The 21,563-nt window shown below is 32.8% G+C and overlaps 1 protein-coding gene across 1 annotated transcript; it reads right to left on the bottom strand.

The window, feature by feature from the left end:
- Positions 1–782: 782 nt before the first annotated feature.
- Positions 783–5,351, bottom strand: LOC137821224 (sugar transport protein 5). The gene is made up of 4 exons (XM_068625716.1): positions 5,028–5,351; positions 2,927–3,246; positions 1,440–2,069; positions 783–1,333 (listed from the first exon to the last, which is right to left on the bottom strand). The coding sequence occupies exons 1-4, from the start codon at positions 5,164–5,166 to the stop codon at positions 896–898; spliced, it is 1,527 nt and encodes a 508-aa protein (XP_068481817.1). The 5' UTR covers positions 5,167–5,351; the 3' UTR covers positions 783–895.
- Positions 5,352–21,563: the final 16,212 nt, after the last annotated feature.

Raw genomic sequence — 21,563 nt, 5'->3', positions numbered from 1 at the left:
AATATATATTGATAATAGTTTAAGTAATTCAGATAATTTAAATTGATTAATAATAATTTAGATAATTTAATTTAACTAATTCAAATTATAATATAGTTAACATCGTCTAAACAAATTGTTAAAACTATTTTTAGAGATTAGATTAAGTTTATAGTAGTTTTTTCTCATCCTAATTAATCAATTATTAGGATAACTTTTAAAATATTTATGTAAATGGGTAACTTAGAAGGACAATGTTTTCTTGTAAAATCGACTCTCGCATTTCACTTTCAGATTATGTTTTACAATACAATTTTTTTTTAATAAGTTTAGAAGTTAAACTTAATTTACTTTTGTTTTTAATTTATACCGAATTCGTACTTGTAAATCAAATTTTAATTTAATCTAATTTATACTAAAGTTTTCACCAACATAACTGAATTTAATTAAAAAAATTATATTTATAAGAGAATTATGATTGATTAAAGGGTTTTATAAGAAGGTTTGAAGAGCCTCTTAAGTATTGGAAAAATGGCTTAACACGAAAATATAAAGATGAAAGATGAGAGATTCCTTTGTTTCATTGCATGAAATTCTTGTTGACTGACCCATAATGCTATTTGGAACCCAATATCATCTTCTGAATGGTTACAATTTCCAAATAGTTGCATCCTTTCCTCTTAATTCTTCGTAACATTTTGGTCATTCAACACAAAATTGAGATATAGAGAACTGATATATATTAAACTTGCCTGGATCAGTGCTATACAAATAGTTATAATAAGTATAGTTAAAAACATATATGATCATAAAAACGTTTATTATAGACATTTTCTACATATACAGAAAATATTGTAACTTTGGAAGGCAAAGTCAACAACTTTTAACAAACAACAGTCCTAAAGTGATATTTAGTTCATGGAAGATTTTGTTGAGTAACTTCAGTTACAAACCGGCGCCAAAACCAGTGTTTTTCCCATATGGTGTACATTGATTCCATAGGAATTCCTTTTGTTTCTGGCACGAAAAATATAACAAAGATTGTCATCACTATAATCCAACCCGCATAGAACAGGAAGGAACCAAACTTAAAGTGACACAGCATTGTCAAGAATGTCTGGGATAATATAAATATGGTAATAAACTGCACCGCGACAGCTATGCTTTGTCCAGTGGTTCTGATTTTTAACGGGAAAATCTCACTTGGAATTAGCCACGTGAGAGGTCCCCATGACCAACCAAAACCTGCAGTGTAAAAACAAAGCAGTACCAACACCACAATTGCATTGCCTTTTGACATCTCCTCTGTACCATGAACACCAGTTGCCACTGCTAGCGTAACTGACACCGCAATCTTCATAGGAGTAATTGTCACAAAAAATTGTATTATTAGTACCACTACCAGCCAAGGACGTTGGACAGATACTAATAACATAAGGAAGTTAATTAATTTTGTTTACCTGACAAATAAGCATGAGAATGCCACCAGATATGAACAAGAACCTTCGACCAAATCGATCAACAATAGCAGTTGAGACGAGGAGAGAGGCAAGGCTGACTGCTCCGAGAATAACGGCTGAAAGTAAAGCGGCATCATGTCCCAAACCCACTGATTGAAAGAGGTTAGGAGCATAGAATGCCACAATGTTAATCCCTGTCATTTGTTGAAAAAATGGGATAGCAATCGCCATGACCAAGTGGGGTCGATACTTCCTCTCAAATATGGTTTTGAATGGCTCCTTCTCTACAGATTTCGCAATTTGTGTCCACTTAACGAGTTCATCCAATTCAGGTTCAACATCAATGGAGGATCCTCTGGCCTTCCGCAAGGCTCTTCTTGCTTGTTCTACTTTGCCACGTTCAACCAAGCTACTGGGAGTGTCAGTTATAAGCAAGGCACCAATTGTCATAACCGCTGCAGGCACCACAGCGATGCCAAGCGAAACTCGCCACCCCCATGTGTGCTTCGCTGTTACAAAGTTTATGCAGCCAGCGACCAATACTCCAACTCCTAGGAAGAATTGGAAGCCTGTGTTGAATGCTCCTCGCCATTTGGGTGGAGCAATTTCAGAAAGGTACAATGGCGCTGCCTGTTTTTCAAAATTATTGCGACATTCCAACATCGTACTATTCGTCAGTGTTGTTAAAAAAGAACTAAACTAACTAAACTGTTAATAATTTAATTGAACTGAACTGACAAACTAAATCCAACTGATTTTCTTCTCTTCAACTGATAAGTTCTGTGAATTACATCAAACTGGTTTCCAAAAAAATAATAAAGATAGATTTACAATACATCAATAAACTTTCGTAATATTTTTTATCACAATAATAAACATAGAGTGGTGATTAATATTCACCGGTTCATTGCTTAAAAAAATGAATTTAACTGTCCTTGTCGGAAGAGTTTATACCTTGAGTCGCAGCCATTTACTAAAGGAAAGCACCAAGAAAGAAAGAAAGAAAATTTATAATAGTTCGTTTTTAAAAGACAGTTTAGATTTAATTTATTTTAAACTGTTTAGTTATCTTAAGGCTAATTTAGTTCAACTTTTATAAATTTTAGTTCAGATTAGTTGCTTTAAAACCGCTCTAAATGAGGTGGTATATTCAATTTTATTTTTCTAAGATTTGAGTTTTTGACTTGTATAGTAATTTAATTCAGTGCATGTGTTTCGCGCTATAAAAATAATGTTGTGACACTGATAGATAGTTGAATTTAAGGCTCTATATGGGACATTTTATCTTAGAATAAAATAGAATATTAATGGCCACTTGTTAATTAAAACTAGTAAAACAAAAACGGGGGGTTGACGAGTTTTTGCTTATGTGGTAGGGTATATATTAAAAAATGGATACTCTATTGTGATTAATAATAGGTATTTTGATTAATAAAAATGTAGTATAGTAGTTTATGAAATTTAAAAAAAGTAGGAATTGAACTTACTTGATTAGTGAAACCGACTCCAAATCCAAGTAACACACGACCCAGAATGAGCATAGCAATATTTTGTGCACCTCCGTTAAGGGAAGCACCAAGAAGAAAAACTACACCACCTAAGAAGATGGTGTTTCTTCGACCCAATGATGTTGTTACTCGACTAGCTGCCAGAGACGATACTAACCCCGCAAGATACAGAGAAGAGGTGAACAATGTCAACACTTGACTGTCATACACACAGTACATGTTTACTTCACTACCACCAATCTTTCTTAATATATCTGGGAAGAATTTTTCCAGAAACGGCACCATTGTTGTCACTCCTCCTGAAATTCGTTTAACATTTTTATTCCAAGCAAGAGTCAGTTTTATGTATTCATTCTCATACTCACTTTTATTAGTAACTTTTTTTTTATGTTGAAAAATTTCCAAAGTAAATCACACAATTTCAAATTTTATTTTAAACTCTCATCAAATATTTTCTCACCACTCATCCAAATACCATCTGTGCCAATTCTAATCCTAAATTCTAAATACTTCCTTACCTTCTCTTTATGTCTCTATATTTTTTTTGAAAAATTTAATTTATCTTTTTTCATTCTAAAATTCAATTTTTAATTAAAAAATACTTCAAATTCTGTAATATAAAATATAATTTTGTATTTTAAATTATAAAATTTGAAAATTATTACCTCATTTAAAAAATACTTTCTGAACTCTACTATTCAAAATATAATTTTATATTTAGAATTATAGAGTATTTTAAATTTTATAATTTAAGATATAAAATTTTTGTATTTTAGATGGTAAAATTGAAATACAAAATTTAATTTAAATTTTAAAATTTAAAATAGACAATTTTAATATTTTTGAAAATATGAAGACATAGGAAGTATGACTATTTTATTCAATTCTTTCTGATAAAAAGAAAATATGAAAGTGAGGAAGAATTGCCCGTAATTTTGATACCATGTCAAAAAATGTTTTTGTGGGCCCAATGTGACGTGTGCAAAGTTACGCACACGTCAAGGACATTGAAATACTTTCAAATTCAAACCATGTGCAATCCACAAAAGAAGGTCTTTTGTATTTGTGTGGCCATTGATATTTGTTCTTATTATCTATATCTATGATTAAAATTTCTCTTTTAAAAGTCATTTTTGTGGCGCGTACTTTTCTAAGATTAAATTTAAATAGTTTTAAAATACCTTCTTTTAGTCCTTTCTATTATTAGTGTATTTTGTATTCTAAGATGCTAAATATATTTAATTTTTCGTGAAATATTATAATAATTAATATTTTTTTATCAGAAAAAAACACTTTAAAAATTATCAACCTTATAATAATACCAAGAAACCTTCACCACCTGCATAAGCTTAGGCTTCTTTAACATTTCCTCCAAATCTATAACATTAAACTACACTATTGTAATAATTAATAAACATTATCGTAAGAAGATACTACATTATTTTTTAACATTAATGTTAGGTTTGTCTTTGGAGGATATAACTAGTTGATGCGCCATAAATATGGTTCAATTATTTTACTTAAACACCGAAGTTCCGTGCTTGGAAATGCAATTTTTCTTCCTATATTTAGAATCAATTACGTTCCTTTAATTGTGCCAATAAAAACATTGGTGGAATAGCTGATTCTCTTTGAATTCAGGGATATATAATTACAATTAAATTTATACTTGATTCAAAAATTATATTTGCATATATCTTATTGTTGGCGTTAATTAAATAAGAAAACAAGTAATGTCTAAGGTAAAGAAAAGTTCTAAAATAAAGCAAAGTTCGAGTCTAATAATTCTTAGAGAAGTTGAGCTAGAATAATTACTCTTAAACTGTATGAACAATAGTCTTAATTAAGAGTAACATCTGGTATATCTCCTATTTCTGCTAGATCTTTAGATTTTCAACCATATGTTTGAAATCATTGAGAATTTAAAGCAGACTTTGTAAAAGCAATTATGCTGCTTCTCTACTGAGATTTTCTGATGAAAATATTAGAAAAACGCAGAAGCTATAGAGTGTTGCTTTGTTCGGAATTGACATGGTTGTTGTAAGAAGAAAAGGAAAAGGAGACTTTGGAAGAAAATAACCTGAAATTCCGAGGTCATATCCAAAAAGGAGTCCACTGGATGCAGCAACGATGCAAGTGATGACAATTGAGAGCGTGATCTTAGCAACGGAGTCGTTGGTAATTGGTGATGAATCCACAGGAAACACCCCACCAGCCATGTTGATGAACCTCTTGATCTCTTTCTCAGGTTAGGTTAAATTCTGCGTTATGTATTGCTCTCTGTGCAATGGCTCAATGGCCAATGGCCTGGCCACTAATTTATAGGCCAAAGAATGTGGTACTATAACAAGTGGAAGAGAACGGTACTGCATCTTTTTTTTTTCTATTAAAATTTAGTCACCATGTGTTGACTATGCATGTTGTCTATTTACGCCAAAGTTAATTAATTTTAGGATCAAATACATTTTAAGTTGTTCTATATAAAATGATTCGTAGGCCCTGAATATCTTTACACCCACAATCAACTGAGATAAACTCTTTAATAAATATATAAGTGTTTTTAAAAATTGTTTTGTAAGGATAATATTTTAGGATTTTTCTTCAATAATAATGTTTTAAGAAGTTTTTTAGCCTCTTGTTTTTTAATTTATTATTTTATTATTTATTTTTAAATTGAATTTAAATTTATTTGAAAATAAATTACCAAAAGTAAAAATATTACTCTGCGTCGCAATATAAGGGTGTGTTTTGATATTAATTATTCAAGTTAAGATATCGATATATTTGTATGCTTAGATAAAAGTCATCTTTCTTGTTTCATAAATGAGAAAGATAAATCTTGGGCAAAGATATGAACTCTCAAGAGTTTGTTGATGATATGAACTCTCAAGATAAATCTTGGGCAAAGATATGAACTCTCACTGTTCACCGGACGGATTTTGAAGAATCACTCACTCTTGTTAGTATCTAGCAATTTGTGAGGAAATGAAATTGTGGAAAGTTCAAAAATTGAAAAAGACCTTCTTTGCTCTTTAGCTCAGAATTGCGGAGAAATACGTGGGAAACCAACTTTATATCACAAATTACATAATTACCATTTACTTTGTCAAAATTATTAAATAATTTTATTAAATAATAATAATTTTATTTAAACAAAATCTTGTGCATATTTCAAAAATAAGTAAACTATCTGAAATCATATTTCATAAATAAGTAAACTATTTAAAAAAATTAAAATCTAATTGATTCTTACATATATTTATTATGTTAGCTTAATTATTTATTAAGTAAACCACGATAGTCTTATTTATTTTTAATATGTATTGAAATTAGGTTGCTATTAATATAATATATTTTTAATATTTATGTAAGATCGTCAATTAATTTATATGTTACGGATTCGTGTGACTTCGTGATAACGAATAATAATAAATTATATTTAATCTAAATATTTAAATTTAAATATGACAAATTTTATCATTCATAATTTTTTTTTCTCAATTTCTTTATAAATCTCTACACATTCATCTTCTTCACCAACATTCTTTTCTTATCTCCTTCATTCACACACATCTCCTTTATTCATATTCATCTTTTTCATTCACACTCATCTCTTTCACCCACAATTATCTCATTCATTTAAAATCATCTCCTTCATTCATACTAGTGTTAACTTTGTCCAAAACTCCATTATGAGAGTATACGATAATATGCCTCATTAAAAAACTGGATAAACTAGTGTCAAAGATTCAAGCTCATTAAGGCTTATAAATAGATAACCGCTCACATGGAGTAATCTCAATTCACATTTTGGAATAATACTCGCTATATACATATAATTTTATGTTCTTACTAACTTGAGCATCAGAGTATTTTCTGCAGGTGGAACCCTTTCATTTATCTGAAGTTGAATCACTAAAGTTTGAAAGGAGATCACTCGGAGCTCACTCGGATTTCGACTGACCTCTTCTCGGCAAGAATAACTCAAGCATAACTCCTTTTGATTTTTAATTAGGTGGATCATACTACATGAAATTTATATATATTTATTTTTCTTTAACATTTTTATTTTTATTTTTCACCTTTACAAATCTGGTTCTCAATTTATTACACCATTTCTAAATAGTTTTTTTAGTCTTTATAAAAAAATGGTTCATAAATAAAGGTGAACATGCATATTGAAATTAATATTATTTTTAAATATGACACCTTAACATCGATTTAACTGGTATTGTATTTAATAAATATTAAAAACTTTTAGCATCATCTTAACTCACTCTATATGTTTAATTAATCTAAATTGTTAACTTATATAATTGGACAAAATTATTGTAAAAAGACATTTAGACTACAATTTTTAGAATTGTTAGATGACAGTTTTAAAACTGTAGTCTATGCAAACATCATCTAAAGTAATTCAATATAAATGACGACTTGAGTCGTCATTTATATTTTTCCATATAGGCAACAATTAACTGTCGTCTAACGTGTGTCATTTAAAAGAACATAGGTAATCATATGTGATGGTTCTCGTTTGAACCGTCATTTATGCTATTGTTGTGTATAAAAAAAAGGTTCACATAGGTAATGATTTTAGTCAAAACCGTTGGCTATATTTTCTTATAAACTACGATTTTAGTTAAAAAAAATGTCATATGTGTGAACTTTTTTAGCTTCAATTTGTTTATTATGTTTCTTCCTCTTAATTAACTTGTATCGTTTAAAAGCTCAGCCAAATTCAATAATAATACAAAAAACTTATAAATACTTATAAAACAATATAAAATGAATCAAACGAAATTATAAATTAATATGTAATGTCAAGATTTCTATATACTAAATCATATAAACCAAAACTAAAACTAAACAACATATGATTTAAATATTTTGATCATCATCTATCCTAGAGTGTTATAATGAAATATATGGCTCCAATGTTTCTCACATAGTCCATTGATTTTGAATGTTCCTCACACAGTCCATTGATTTTGAATCCATTGGTTGAACATCCATAAAATACTACATCACATAATAAGTTCAAATTAGTTTATAAAGTACACAATAATTAGTTAAGGATGATTTACCTTGGTCTCCACCTCTCTCAATTTTGACTCTTACAATGGTTATCATCCATTGCATTACATAGTAGTCACATTCATATACCCAAATCCACAGGAAGTCCAACACTGTTCATGATCCATCACCAAATCCATTATAAATGAGTTTAATTAAAATATTCAATGAACAAAGAAAAAAAAAAATCTCAACATTAATAACTTATTTATAATAATCCAAGCTCTATTAAATAAATGGCGGTGGAGAATTATGGTATATAGTAGTACAAGCTAAATATAACTTATAGGATAGAGGGATAGTAATAACATGTTTAATAAGAGCTCTATTTAATACAAAGATACGTGTAAAATAAACAATTTTAGAGATAGAGAAATGTGGTGAGAAATTATATAGAGAGAAAAGTTTTAGAAAAACATTCATCTTCTTTTATATATCATTTTCATATTAGTTTAAATTTAATTTCAATATTTTTAAACAAATTAGAGAAATGTTTTAATAAATTCTGGCATAATTTTTTTTATCATAAATAGAAAATATGTATTTATTTATTATAAATTTTAAATTATAGAATACGAAAAATTGTCTTATACAATTGTAATGCTAAAAGACTAATTCCAAAATTAATAGTTTTGTTTCTTGTATTCATTAAATATATCATCCTTAAATTTATACTTTATTTTTTAGTTTAGAATTCTTGCTGATAAAATCAAGCTTAGAAAAAACAAAATATACTCTTCAAATTATAAAAGATTCAAAAGCACCATTTTAAAATTATAATATTTATAAAACCAAATTTAATTAAATCTTGAAATATCTTAAATTTATTTTAGTTAAGCTTGGGTATCCACATGTGGGCACTACAAGAAAATCATGAAATAGAAACCAATTTTTAGAAACCAAAACAATTAGTTGCAATAATAACTAAATTAGAAACCATTTTAAAAACTAAAAAAAGAATTGGTTTCTAAATTAGTTTCTATTATTGTTAAATAGTTTCTAAATTGGTATTTAATTAGCAAATAAAGTTTTAGAGACAAAATTTAGAAAATAAATAATTGGTAGTTAAAATCTCGGTTACTAATTAAATACCAATTTAGAAACTATTTAACAATATTAGAAATAATTTTTTTTAGTTTCTAAAATAATTTCTATTTTAGTTACTATTACAACTAATTATTTTATTATTTAAAAATTTATTTTTATTTTATTATTTTCTTATAGTGATATATGGATCATGGTATAATTAATTAATTATTAAATCTTTACTAATAGTTTTTTGTACTTATAAAACTTTTCCATTCAATAACAAACCTGGGATGCCAATTCAGCTTTTGTACGGCTTCTAATCACAATTCAAATTAATAAGTTGCTCGTCAAACTAAGTGCTCAACTCCATTTTTTTTAAAGTTATATAAAACACGTTTGAATAAAAAAAAAGGAGTGCTTTTATAATTCACTAAAAAAATGAAGTAAAAATACTCTAGAAAACTCATACAGCTTTATAATGAAACTTTTAAAAATTATTTAACTTTATAAAATTTAAATTAAATATGTTAAATAGTTAAGTTTTTTTGCTTGAAAAACGGCGAATGTTTAGTTTGAAGAAAACAAACTTAATATTCATCACTATAACTTTAAGACTACAGCTGGCTAAGCTGGCTTAGGACCAGGATGTGCCAAATTATAATAACCACATTTTTTTGAAGAAAAAAAAATATCTTACCAGATTCATGGAATAAGGGTTGCTCCTAATCAATTAACTAAATTTAATAAATTCTAATATATTTATTATCGCACAAATTTAAGTTTTCAAACGTTAATGATTAATAATATTATGTTCTTATTCTATTGTATTTGTATGTTTCTTTTATATTTTTCCTTCTTTTATATATTATATTCTAATCACTAAATAAATCTAAATAATTATATTTTTCTTTTATTTAACACTTGCTGCTTTAGATAAGAGTTTTAAAATATCAGGTTAAACTTTTAATATTAGAAAAATATTACACCCAAATAACATTTTCTTCATTAATATATATTCTTTTTTTTTATCAGCAATGAATTAATAGAATAAAATGAGACATTTAAGGGGTGTCCCAACCCTTATACATATCATTCTCTAGATTAAGGGCTCAGCAAAACAAAACTTTAAGCGCGATAAAAACTTTAATTACCAGAGACCCCCTCACCCCTTACAAACCCAAAAGGAAAAAACACATTAAACCAGCCCTACTAGAATTGCTTACTAAAGCTATAACCACATAAAAGAGAGCTTTCTTCACCCTATGCATAAGATTAAGTTGCCTATGACTAGTTTACCACTGAACCTCAGCTTACATGCACACAAAATTGGAATTTAATGCATCAAAACAGCAAGCCACATGCATAAACGAGCACATCACATTTAGGTTCACTTTCCATTCCAGCAACATACCAACTCCTTCAAAGCTCATTGCACTAATAAAACAACCAGCAAGTCCATTGCATCTTCATCAGAACGGGGAATGCACAAATACATCACCGGGCTAAGCAAAACCTGCTATATACAGCAAGGTAACAACCAGCAGGGCACCCTACTTCCCTACTTTTGTTATGCATTTGAAAAAAGTTGTACTTCTTCCTTCTTTCTTCATGTCATGATCTCTACTTTGATCCTGCATAACTCTTGCTTGCACCTTTGAAAGAACCTACCTCGGCTGCCATCAATTTGTTTATAACAGCAACAACCACTGAGATAACTAGACGCACCAGCACTTCAACGTGTATCTCCCTGCATCCCTACAGTTTGATTATGTTGTACCTGCACAAACTACAAACAAACGTTAATTAACAAAATTCTGGCAGCTGCTACTTGTTGTCTTTAAGTTTGTTCCGGCACAGGCTTTCCTTCAAGATAGTCCCAACATAAGATTTATTTGCCTTGAGATCAACACCAGCAGTTATGACATCATTGGCAAAATAACCCTTGAGTGTAACCTTCTTTTCTTTAGTAAAAGCTGTAAGTCAAAACATGAATAAACGTAAATTGAACACATACAATTTATGTTCACAAAATAGATCTTATCATATCATGATTCTCACACAATCATATAATCAAGAAGGAATAGGCACTTACCTTGATCCATGAGTGATCCTAATTGAGCAGTTACTTTATCTCCTTTATCCCAATCTATCTCTTGCAATTCCGTTCTTGTCTCACACTTTCGTGATGGTTAACAGTGAGACAACTATTATTTGCAGAGACAGAACCTTATAGCTTTAGTACCCAATCTCCATCAGATGTAGGTTTTCATTAGGTATATCATCAGATATATATTTCTCACATTAACCAATGGGCCTTTAATTCTATTATTATTATTAAATCATATTTGGGCCCAAAGCCCAAACTCTAAGTCATGTGAGTCACTTTATAGAAATTAATATACATAATTTCTTACATTCTCCCACTTGACTCATATGAGTTATAATACTTTCATGATTTAATAATGACATAAATGCGCATTTAAAAGGCTTTACATAAATTGGTTCTATCATTATTCATAATCAAGAATACAGAAATAATAAGAGTCATGGCGGTTACATGTCATTTGAATCAACACATTTCCTTCCATGTACTACTATATCATTCTTTCTCCTTAATATGACTTTATAGTGAGAAATCCATAATAGGTTCAAACATAATGTCATTGTCATCAATAACAACATAATTTGTTTTCCACACCATAATAACATAATTTGCATGCATATACATAAAGTAGAAAACAACATAAATTTCAGAAACTTTATTTATCAATGAGCTCAGAGTGTCAAATAAGCATTAACAACATTCATAATTCACTAGTAAACATAATGCCCATATTTACAACATGACCAGTAAATATTTTGGGCGGTAACCATTTTGTTAAAGGGTCAGCAATCATAAGATCAGTGCTAATATGTTCTATTGACACTTTATGTTTCTAAACTTCTTCTTTAACGGCAAAGTATTTCAATTCCATATGTTTAGCACCTTTGGAATACTTGTCGTTTTTAGAAAAGAAGACTGCTGCGGAGTTATCACAATAAATTTTCAGCGGCTTGACAATACTGTCAACAATTCCAAGTCCTGAAATAAAATTCCGCAATCAATTAGCCTGAACTGTGGCCTCAAAGCATGCCACAAATTCAGCCTCCATAGTGGACGCAGGGATGACTGACTGCTTCGCACTTTTCCATGAAATCGCTCCTCCGGCTAAAAGATACACATAACCAAATGTAGACTTTCGTGTATCCACACAGCCAGCAAAATCTGAATCTGTATATCCAATCACCTCAAGGTGATCAGATCTTTTATAAGTAAGCATGTGATCTTTCGTTCCTTGCAAGTATCTTAAAACTTTCTTTGCAACTTTCCAATGATCTAATCCTGGATTACTCTGATATCTACCAAGCATACCAACTGCAAAACTAATATCTGGTCGTGTACAAGTTTGAGCATACATTAAACTCCCAACAATAGATGCATAAGGTATATTCTCCATCTGTTTCTGTTCCAAGTCATTCTTTGGACATTGCATGAGACTAAATTTGTCTCCTTTCTGTATTGGAACAGGAGATGTCGAACATTTATCCATTCTGAATCTCTCTAAAACTTTATTAATATATGCTTTCTGAGACAAACCTAACAGTCCTTGTGACCTGTCACAGAATATTTCAATTCCTATCACATAGTATGCCTCACCCATATCTTTCATCTCAAAGTTATTGGAGAGAAACTTCTTAGTCTCACTTAATAGACCAAGATCATTAGTTGCAAGCAAGATATCATCAACATACAGAATCAGGAATATAAACTTGCTCCCACTGATCTTCAGGTATATACACCGATCAACGATGTTTTCCTTAAACCCAAAGGACACAATAGTATCATTGAACTTAAGATACCATTGCCTAGAAGCCTGTTTAAGCCCGTATATTGATTTCTTAAGTTTACACACCATGTGTTCCTTTCCTTCTTCAATGAACCCCACTGGTTGGTCCATATAAACATCCTCTTCTAAATCCCCATTCAGAAAAGCAGTTTTGACATCCATCTGATGCAACTCAAGATCATAATGAGCTACTAATGCCATGATAATTCTAAAGGAATCTTTCTTAGAAACAAGTGAAAATGTCTCCTTATAATCAATGCCATCCTTTTGAGTAAAACCTTTGGCAACAAGTCGGGCCTTGTAACGTTCGATATTGCCATGAGAGTCACGTTTAGTCTTAAAGACCCATTTACACCCGACTCTCTTGCATCCTTCTGGCAATTCTATAAGGTCCCATACATCATTCTGTGCCATTGATATAAGCTCATCTTTCATGGCATCTAACCACTTATCAGAATTATCATCATTGATGGCGTCTGAAAATGAAACTGGATCATTATCAATACTTAAGTCATTTTCTGACTCTTGTAGATAAACCACATAATCATTCGAAACAACAGACTTTCTTTCTCTTTGAGATCTTCTTAATACTATTTCTTGTGGTTGTTCTACTACAAGTTCATTGTTTTCTTCATGATCATTAATTTGTTGTTCTTCTTCATCGTTGAGTGACTCAACTACATTAGGAACAACAATACTTGAAGTAAAGGTACTAGTTAAAGGAACTTGTACTCTAACTTCCTTAATCTCCACATTTTGTGAAGTATCACTCCCACTGGTTTCACCATTTTCAATGAACCGTGCATTTCCAGATTCAACAATTCGTGTGTTATGGGTAGGACAGTAAAACATATACCCTTTCGACTTTGCTGGATAACCAATGAAATATCCACTGATTGTTCTTGCATCCAATTTCTTCTCTTGCGGATTGTATATTCTGACTTCTGCCTGACATCCCCAAACATGCAGGTGTCTCAAACTGGGTTTCCTTCCTGTCCATAATTCAAAAGGTGTCTTTTGAACTGCCTTACTAGGAACCCTGTTCAACAGGTACATGACAGTTTTTAAAGCATACATCCACAATGAAACAGGTACAGTTGACTTACTTAACATGCTCCTAACCATATCCATTAAGGTTCGATTACGCCTTTCTGAAACACCATTTTGTTGTGGTGTACCTGGCATTGTGTATTGAGCACAAATACCACGTCTCTCAAGGAACTTAGCAAACGGACCAGGGTGTTGTCCACTTTCATCATATTTTCCATAATATTCACCACCTCTATCTGACCTGATAATTTTCACCTTTCTGTCTAATTGCCTTTCCACTTCATTTATATAAACTTCCAAGGCATTCACCGCTTGCGATTTTTCATGCAGTAAATAGACATAACCATAACGTGAAAAATCATCAATGAAGGTGATAAAATACCTTTCTTTATTGAAAGAACTTGCATCAAAAGGTCCACATATATCAGTGTGTATAATTTCAAGAAGCTGAGTACTTCTTGTGGCTCCCTTCTTTGTGTGTTTTGTTTGTTTGCCTTTAATACAATCCACACATACATTCAGATCAGTAAAATCCAAACTTGGAAGTATTTCATACTTTACCAATCTCTCCATTCTTTCCTTGGAAATATGTCCCAAACGTTTGTGCCACAAGAAAGCAGAACATTCATTCACCAAACTTCGTTTAATGCCAACATCATGATGCGAGGTCATAAGAGTTTCAGCATATAGATTATCGAGATTCAATCTATACAATCCATCATAAAGAGTACCAGATCCAATCAAATGGGTACGCTGATATAAGCTGAAACATCCATTCCCAAATTTAAAAGAGTATCCAGCAACATCAAGTTTAGACAATGATACTAAATTCCTAGATATACTAGGTACGTAAAAAGTATCCATCAGGTCTAAATAAAATCCAGTGTCGAGGATTAAACGATAAGTCCCGACTGCTTCCACTGGAACCTTCTCTCTATTTCCCATGAAGACAAACTTTTCATTTGGCTTTATGGTTCGGGTTGAAAGGAATCCTTGCATCATGTTAGAAACATGAGTTGTGCATCCAGAATCAATCCACCAAGAATTATGTGGAACTTCAGTTAAGTTTGATTCAAAACATACATAATAAGCATTAAAGATTGGAACAGACGTAACCTGCGAACGTAAGGCTACAGGAACAGATACTGCAATCACATATGCTTAACATTAATACTTCGAGTCATAAACTAAACATACTATACAGATTCAGAAAACATTATATGTATACTAACGTTCTCCTTTGGGAGATCCATTAATACACAAAACATAATGATGCTAATAGTATTAACTTTATTTGGTAAGATATATGCATTAACTAGAAACACTTGTTATCTTTGGATATACAAGCAAAAACTAATAACACATACTCACTACCAACAATCATATCCATTAATTATAAGGACAACTAATCAACCTTTGGGTGATCCATAATGCCCTATAATAATGAATTTCCATTTACCCATATACTTCATAATTTAGCATTCATTTCTATAGGTAATTGGAATAAAATTTATCAGTAATCTGGAATTAAATAAAACTTAAAGATTTGATCACTTTGGTGATTACAAATCTATCATACAAATAATTCCATAAATATTATCATTAATTGAAATAAAATTTCATCATCCATAATTTGGAATTAAATAAAACATAAAGATTTGATCACTTTGGTGATTACAAATCAATCATACAAATAATTCCATAAATAATATCATTATATGAAATAAAATTTCATCCATAATTTGGAATTAAATAAAACTTAAAGATTTGATCACTTTGGTGATTACAAATCCATCATACAAGTAATTCCAAAATTTCAATTTAAAATTAAATACATAAAGCGGAAATATAATTTTCCATTCCTCACTTTCAATCAATTAATTAAACTTTAATTTAAATGCAAATTAAATTACATTATGACATAATAAAATTTCATGAAAACTTTAATTAAACTTTAATTTAATGCAAATAAAATTACATTAAAACTTTATAAAATTTCATAAAAACTTTAATTAAACTTTAATTTAATGAACATAATCATTAAAACTTTAATTTAATGCAAATTAAATTACACTAAAAAAAAAATAATGATACATAAACAGAAAAATTAATTTTCCGTTACTCACTTTTAATTAATTAATTAAACTTTAATTTAAATATAAATTGTATTACATTATAACATAACGTAAATTTGAATTAAAAACTTTAATTAAACATTAATCAAATAAAGTAAAATTAATGACGTAAAGTGTTAAAAAAAAAACAAAAAAAACTGGGACTGTGTTTGTTTGGAACAAAAGGGTGATGGAACAAGGCACTGTGTTTGTTTGGCCAGCCTACTCCAAAGCCAGGAGTCTGGTCTTTGATCCTAAACTGGACCAAAAGCTACCCACATTATACACGATCAAAAGGCAGCCAAATTACGTAATGAAAAGAAAATAAAAATAAAAATTATAGGGTTTCTTTTCTCAACACCGTTAATGGTGCCGTTGGGTGCAGGAAGATTAGGGTCGTGTTAATGGAAACCTTAATCCATAAACCCTAATTTTAAAATTAGGATTCTTTAATTGGGATTAATTAAAACTAGGGTTATTTAATTTTGATGGTTTAGGACAATTAGGGAACTATTATAGAGGAATGAAAACCTTAATTTATAAACCCTAATTTTAAATTAGGGTTCTTAAATTGGGAATAATTTTTAAAATTAGGGTTCTTCAAATTTTGGAAAAACATTAATGGAGAATCACAAAAATGAGCAACAAGGCTCTGATACCACATGTAAGTCAAAACATGAATAAACGTAAATTGAACACATACAATTTATGTTCACAAAATAGATCTTATCATATCATGATTCTCACACAATCATATAATCAAGAAGGAATAGGCACTTACCTTGATCCATGAGTGATCCTAATTGAGCAGTTACTTTATCTCCTTTATCCCAATCTATCTCTTGCAATTCCGTTCTTGTCTCACACTTTCGTGATGGTTAACAGTGAGACAACTATTATTTGCAGAGACAGAACCTTATAGCTTTAGTACCCAATCTCCATCAGATGTAGGTTTTCATTAGGTATATCATCAGATATATATTTCTCACATTAACCAATGGGCCTTTAATTCTATTATTATTATTAAATCATATTTGGGCCCAAAGCCCAAACTCTAAGTCATGTGAGTCACTTTATAGAAATTAATATACATAATTTCTTACATTCAACATCCTGAGTTGAGCCTACATCCAAGTAATCCAACAACCCTTTCCCCTCCCAGCTTTGGCATAACAGCAAATGTTCCTTCCAGGGTCCCATGCATAAAAATATGTCCTCAAAACACCATCCATAATCAGTCCAGCCAATAAAACCTGCTAATCAACACCAGCGCTGACAGCTAAGTCACTTCCCATGGATTCAGATTTGTCATGTGTTAACAAAGGATTTGGCTTCAGTGACAAAAACGCCACACGGGCTCTGACATGGTTCTACACCAGCTGCAAACATAGAAACCAGCAAAGTGCAAACTTAATCTACACCAAACAATGCCACAGATAAAACCAGTTCCAAGAACCAGCAGCTACTTGGGGCTCAAACCTTGGCCTTCAAGCCTCTACCTCAATCAGATATGACTTGGTCAAGATATTTCTTCCTGCACTCCCTATTCTCCTACAGTCCACCACCTATCAGAGAAGTAGACGTGACATTGGAGGTCACCTACTGCAGATTTTAACTCCAAGAGAATCGTGCTCTATTTCGAGCAAACCAGCAGCCAACCAAGGATTATGGTACAACATATGAGTTACACATACTTCACCATTAATCCACCACTGATCAACCCTTACCACTACATACTTCTCACTCCTTATAGGAATCATTACTCCGGCCTTGGACCTTCGGGTCTACTATGACAACCTCAAGAGAAAAAGCCACAAACACAACAAAACATCTTAGCCACAGGACTATACCAAATAAACCAATCCCCGTGAATTGGTCTTCCCCTTTTGCATTACACCTTAATGCCACACTACAGTATCTTAAGTGACCACTCTTCATAAACATTTGCACAAACCAGAAGAAACACCACACCAACCAGTGATGCCTTATGACAGCTCCAAGACAGTGGATATAATTAACACCAGCACCTCCATCAGCATCACATCTAACTCCAACACCTATTGACATTCCCCCCAACAACCACACCAAGCCCCCAAAAACTCCCACCTCCACTTCAGACCACCGTCTTATACTACGTTCGCCCCACCAAGACCACTTAAGAGTTATACCTCCATGGAACCGGAACAACAGTAGCATGACCAGGGCACACAGTATAGCAAACAAAATTCCTTTCCTACTCAGCCAAGTAAATCCTAACTTTCTCAAATTCCGCATTAAGCTTAAGGAACCCTTCTTCCATCCTCTACCTGTATCGTGTACAAGCTTACTTATAGCTACAGATACAGGACCAAGGATTTAACATCCAGTCAGAGAACGAATAAGAGAAATTGTGTCCCTTATGCTTCAACCACAACCATGATTTGAGTTGGGCCTTCTGCAACACTTCTTCAGCGTCCACTACTCCTTCTCTAAGCACCACTGCATTTCTATGCTCCCACAGGCTCCAAATTATTGTTGTCCATACCCCTTTCCAAACAAAATTTTGTTCTCGACTACCATTTGTCAGATAGAAGCTCTCAAAGTGTACCGCAATGTCATTATGTTGGGTGAATGAAATACCGATCCATTTAAAGCACATCAACCATACCCGCCATGCATGTTCACATTCCATAAAAAGATGTTAGCACGACTCCTCCGCGGACAAACATAACGCACACGCGGTAGAGTTCATAATAACCCCCCGACTTCTCAAACTCAGTCTTGTAGGGATTCTCCCCAACAATACCCTCCAGACCAAGAGCATAACATTAGGAAAAGTTTTCACCTTCCAGAGAAGGGTATACACCTCTTTTTGTGGAACCCTTTCAGGCTTAGACAGACACTCATATGTTGCACTTATCGAAAAATCGCCATATTCACTGCTCCTCCACATCCTTCCTAACTCTGACCCTGGAAATGTAGTTTCCAAGTTCAGATTCCAAAGCCGATTCCCATTCAAATCTACTTCTCCAATTAAGGGTCCACCTCCACTCCAAATCATCCCATACTCCTACCTCTTCCACCTTCTGACCTTGATTTAGAGAGAGAGAATACAACCTTGGGTACAATGTCTTCAAGGTCGAGTTACCAGCCCACACATCCTCCCAAAATCTAACTTTATCACCACTCCCTAGATTCCATCCGACTTGTTCTTGGAACGACCCTTCACCTCCTCCTTCTTTACACACCTTCAACAGATCTCTCCACCACCATGACTGAAGTTTCACAGGTATATGACCAATACTTATATCCAATCCATACTTTGAGTTTAACACTTCATTCCATCTCCCTTCGTGACCAGAGATGGTCCTCCACTTCCACTTTGCCAACAACACATAATTAAACTTCCTTATATCTCTTATGCCCAAACCTCCATCCCCTTTCGGTTTGCAAATATCTTTCCAGCTAATCCAAGAGATAGATCTATTTCCCTTCCCCCAACCTCACATGAATCTCCTTTTTATGCTAGTAATACTCTTGCAGACCACCTCAGGTGCTTTAAATAGGGACAAGTAGTAAAGTGGAACCGTCGACAAGACTGACTTGGCAAGGCACAATCTTCCTGCCATAGACAGAAATCTCCCTTTCCACACACTAAGCCTGGATTTTAGCTTACTCAACACAGGCTCCCAAAATTTCTTCTTTCTCGGATTACCCCCCACTTCTATACCCAAATAGATAAAAGGTACCTCCATCTGAGAGCAATTTAGGGTCTTCGTATAACAATCCATGATACTTTTCCTAACATTTACACCTGCTAGCTTAGACTTATGGAAGTTGATCTTCAGCCAAGACGCTAGCTCAAAACCCCTAAGAATGGCCTTCAGTATAAACACATTAGAGTATGAGTCCTGGCATAAAAGCAACGTGTCATCAGCGAACTAGAGTATACTTATCCCCACCTCTTTCCTTCCAATATTAAGGCCTTTGTAAAGATTAGCCTTCGCAGCTTGCCTTACTAGCCCTGCAAGCCCTTCAACTACCACTATAAAAAGAAAAGGAGCGAAGGGGTCACCCTGCTTAAGCCCCCGTGACGAATAAAATTCCTCTGTTGGACTTCCATTAACCAACACCGACACAGTTGCACTAGCCAGACATCCTTTGATCCACATAATCCATTTACAATGGAAACCAAGCCTCTGAAGCATGTCAATAAGGAACTCCCATCTGACAGAATCGTAAGCTTTTTCAAAGTCCACCTTAAGACACAGCCCACTCACTCGTCGCCTCCTAAGGTCTTCTAACACCTCATTGGCCGTTAAAACACTATCAAGAATCCCTTTGTCCTTGAGGAAAGCTGATTGGCACTCATCAATGACGGTTGGTAACACCTTTTTCATCCGTTCTGCTAGCACCTTAGAGATGATTTTATACATCACACCCACCAGAGAGATTGGTCTATAATGTTCAAGATTGGACAGGTCTCTTACTTTTGGAACTAGAGCGACAAAAGAGGCGTTGCACCCCTTAGGGATACACCCTGATTCATGAAAGAGGGACATCGCTTGTACTACCTCATCTTTAAGAACTGCCCTACTCTCCTTAATAAAGTTCATGTTGAAGCCATCAGGCCCAAGGCTCTTTGTCCCACCACAAAGCCATACTACGTCCCTTATTTCTTCCTCTGTAAACTCCATAATCAAACTCTCATTGTCCTCTTGAGATAAGGACTTGAACTCAACCTCATCGAGTCTAACCCCAAAGTCTTTCGTGGCTTTGAATCTAGAATCAAAGAGCTTCTTGGCTTCGGATCGCACAGTACAAGGTTCTTCACACCACTGACCCCCTACCTCCACCCCCTTAACTTCATTTCTAAGTCTTCTCCATCTCAAGGATGAGTGGTAGAATCTTGTACAAGAATCACCATACTTAAACCACCTTGCTCTAGCCTTCTGACAAGTGAGGGACTCTATCTTTTTGTCATTTTCCTTCAACCGACTTACCAGGGCAACCCTTTTCAACCTATCACCTTCATTCAGGTCATTCAAACAGTCCATACAATCCAATTCCTCAATTTCCTGTAGGATCTCCTTCTTGCGAGTGTAAACATTTCCAAACACTTCCTTGTTCCAGATCTTTAGGTCACCCTTTAAACTCTTCAACTTCTCCTTAACATTCACCAGGGAATTCCCCTTCATAGGGTAAGATAACCATTTTTCCTTTACCATCTCATTGAATCCCCTTTCCAGGAACCAAGCATCATTGGTACGAAACGGTTTGGGTCCCCAATCCTTCTCCACAGACTTCACCACTATGGCACAGTGGTTAGAGACTTCCCTCCGCTGCACATATTGTTTACTCATAGGCCATCTTACAAACCATTCCTCTGAGACCAGTACTCTGTCTATTCTGCTTTTTGTCGACCCATTAGACTTGAACCACGTATAATTCTTTCCCACAATAGGTAGATCCAACAAAAGATTA

Source organism: Phaseolus vulgaris, chromosome 9 (genome assembly GCF_051622355.1).
Source record: "Phaseolus vulgaris cultivar YP4 chromosome 9, ASM5162235v1, whole genome shotgun sequence".
In the NCBI taxonomy this organism is placed as follows: Eukaryota; Viridiplantae; Streptophyta; class Magnoliopsida; order Fabales; family Fabaceae; genus Phaseolus; species Phaseolus vulgaris.
This window is presented reverse-complemented; position numbering and strand designations above follow the sequence as displayed.

Excerpts from the sequence above, each read along its gene's own strand:
- LOC137821224 (XM_068625716.1), bottom strand. The coding sequence starts at position 5,166 with ATGGCTGGTGGGGTGTTTCCTGTGGATTCATCACCAATTACCAACGAC. Across the intron at positions 3,247-5,027 it reads ATATGACCTCGGAATTTCAG|GAGGAGTGACAACAATGGTG; the intron begins GTTATTTTCTTC and ends AACGAATTTCAG. Across the intron at positions 2,070-2,926 it reads GAGTCGGTTTCACTAATCAA|GCAGCGCCATTGTACCTTTC; the intron begins GTAAGTTCAATT and ends TTTGAAAAACAG.